Source organism: Nematolebias whitei, chromosome 1, assembly GCF_014905685.2.
Source record: "Nematolebias whitei isolate Nwh7 chromosome 1, NemWhi1, whole genome shotgun sequence".
In the NCBI taxonomy this organism is placed as follows: domain Eukaryota; kingdom Metazoa; phylum Chordata; class Actinopteri; order Cyprinodontiformes; family Rivulidae; genus Nematolebias; species Nematolebias whitei.
In genome coordinates this window covers 44,132,375-44,135,282 of record NC_056498.1, presented here as the reverse complement: position 1 = coordinate 44,135,282, position 2,908 = coordinate 44,132,375, and the positions used below count along the sequence as shown (strand labels likewise).

Sequence of the window (2,908 nt, the reverse complement as noted above, 5' to 3'; positions counted from 1 at the left end):
TCGATGGACACAGTCCGTCAGAAACACAGGGCTCAATGATGCACAGCATCCATGCTTTTCTAAAGCTGGCCTGAAGAGTTCATAAATATCAGATCTCCATAATCCACCTGGGGCAGAACAGCTGAAACAATCACGTGCCTTCTGACTTGGTGTGACAAACACTTTGTTTCCAAACAACATCTGTATGTTGCAGTTTTATGTTGCAACGTCTTTTTTGTGCATTTTTCAAGTCTCTCGTGTGAATGAGTCTTCGAGGCTCAATGGGAACTAACATGTATAAATAAATAAAGGTCTATCAACGATCCAATCAGAAAGAAGGTCAGCTGATCAACGATCCAATCAGAAAGAAGGTCAGCTGATCAACGATCCAATCAGAAATAGGGCTGAACAATTTTGGAAAATATTCCAATTGCGATTTTTGACCTCAATATTGTGAATGCGATTTAATATGTAATTATTTTTCAATGTTTTTATTTCATATATTTTTCAACAAACAAGCAATAAATCTGTTTCAGTTGCAAAAAACTCCAGTTTTCAGCTCCGATGAAATTCTGTTTCTGCATTTTTTTTTTGTGTAGCTCCGGGATAGCAACTTGGCTAACGTGTGCACGAGGACGTTCTGTACCGCTTATCCACTGTGCTGACCAAAGCTGTAAATCTAGGCGTGGTCACTTTGTTGAGCATCTTTAGCTATGAACTCTGTTGTTGCTCGAGTTATTTCCACATGCTGTTTTGAATTATGTTCATGTAAAGACGGGATGCACGATCCACTTTTTTTACTTCAGATCCGATACCTAGAACTGAGTATCGTCCGATACCGATCCAGTTCCGATATCATGATCATCATTGATTTTATATGAGGCTGTAATAATCTCCTCTCAAGTACAACATGTACAAATCTATGCATGCATGTCCAAAAAGGCAACTTGAGGTAAGTTTTATTAATGTTGGATAAGTTTTAAAGTTAGAATTAAATCCTGCTAACACAAAACATGTTTCTTTTTATTCCTAGTTTTAAAGTGGATATTAAAGTGATTAATTTAAGTAATTGTTTAAAGTTATTTTATATTTTTTTAAATAAGGGGCAGATATAAGAATTATTTTTTTCTTCCTGAACTCTTTTCATTTAATGTTTTCTTTTTGATGAATTTATTTTGTTTCTTTTAAATGAATGTATAAATGAATTAAATTAAATAAAATGTTAAATGGCTTCAAACACTTGGCATAAACCAACAGGCATGTTCCTGTTTTTAGTTTTTTACATCACTTTATAATGTAGCTGTTTTTATTTTTAATATAATTTTCAAATCATGTTTTTTATGATTGTCTCCTGTTGTACTGATAAATATCTCCTGGAGGGTAAACTAGATCTTGGCTGCAAGTATCAAACTGTGAAATCCTTTGTTTTCTACAACTGATAGTGGTCGGTCATTAATGATGAAGTTTATCAACTTCTCTGTAAACATTAGAGCTCCGTGGTTTCAGCGACGTCTTCTTCTTGTTCAGTCCGAAGCAGGCAGTCTGATCTGGGTCTGCCCCGCTCAGTCTGTCCCTCCTCAGAGACGGGCAGACTGAGCGGGGCAGAGTGGACGCAGCTGGCCGGGGTCGAGTCGCTTGTTTTGGGTTGAGCAAAGAGCAGCGCCCCGCTGAAGCCACGGAGCTCGAACGTCCAACATAAAACTAACTTTACCGTGGTTTAATGTGGCGCTGTGGCTCTGCAGACAGTGCACGTTGCTGTCTTGTCTTGTGGTGTTCAGTGTAAAATACTTCCACACAGCGACATGTTTAGATGAAAAGTTTGTTAGCTGTTAGCCACAGTGCTGCTAACTCAGTCCTCACGTTGTAGCTGCTGCAAACTATGAACTGGATTTCCTGAATGTGAGGCGGGTCTTATTACTCTGGGTTCATGAGACACGCCGCCGTTCAGGAAATCCAGTCCATAGTTTGAAGCCAACATCCATCATGGATCGGAAGTATTGGCAGGTGGATCGGAAAATGGATCGGTCACATTGTTACCAATACCTGATCAAGAAGTTTTTCCAGATATTGGTACCGATACCGATATTGATATTGGATCGGTGCATCTCTAATATAAAGTAATACTTTCAAACAGTTTGGTCAGAGATCCCTGTCGGCTGCTACTTTGCTAACTTGAAGGTGAAGCACTGGTTGTTGGTATTCTGGCCATGCAACCATCGTAAAAGGCTTCGTGGTGTTTTTGTTAGTGTTGCTAAAGATTTGCGGTGTTACCTGGAGAGGGAGCAACAGCAGCAAGATTCAAAATAATTCCAAACAACAGAAACGCTGCCGCTCTTTGGTACCGAACTTTCAGAAGTGTCAGCTTCTGTCGAGCCTGACACCACTGTGCAACCGGTTAAAGGGCAGTGTTGACTTCTCCCGCTCCACTCACTCGCAAGTCACGTAACCAGATCATGTGACCAGGCAAATCGCAGCCGTAGCGATTAAAAATCTAGTTTCATCATATTGCAATATTATTACAAAATGCAATTAATTGCTCAGCCCTAATCAGAAACATGATCAGCTGATGTTTGTCGTAAAGCTCAAAGACTCGTTCACCTGAGTTCTGGAGCTGTCCATGGTTGGAATGGGCTTTGCTTTGGAGCCAGCCTGAGGGGGCTGTCAGAGGAGCAAAAAAACATTTGATTACTTTATGACATCATCAGTAAACAAAAACAGGAAGACGAAAGACAGCACTCACAGTACTAAGGGCTTCGACATGAGGAGCCGTGTCTGAGGACGGTGGGAATGGCTCCTTAAACGTAGACACCTCATTAGACGTCTCCTGCACACGGAGACAAAACCACAGCCACATTAGGAGTCCAGGTCTGTGAGGAGGACATCTCCTCCTGAAGACCAGGTCTGTGAGGAGGACAGCTCCTCCTGAAGA

General features: G+C 40.9%; 1 protein-coding gene across 1 annotated transcript in view; it reads right to left on the bottom strand.

Annotated features, from left to right (window-relative positions):
• Nucleotides 1–2,577: 2,577 nt before the first annotated feature.
• LOC119410692 (poly(A) polymerase gamma) overlaps nt 2,578–2,908 on the bottom strand; it is a gene marked incomplete at both ends in the record, with an annotated part of 1,730 nt that continues 1,399 nt past the window's right edge. Inside the window, 2 exon segments of the mRNA XM_037677583.1 lie at nt 2,578–2,637; nt 2,720–2,803. Coding sequence (XP_037533511.1) covers nt 2,578–2,637; nt 2,720–2,803 — 144 coding nt within the window.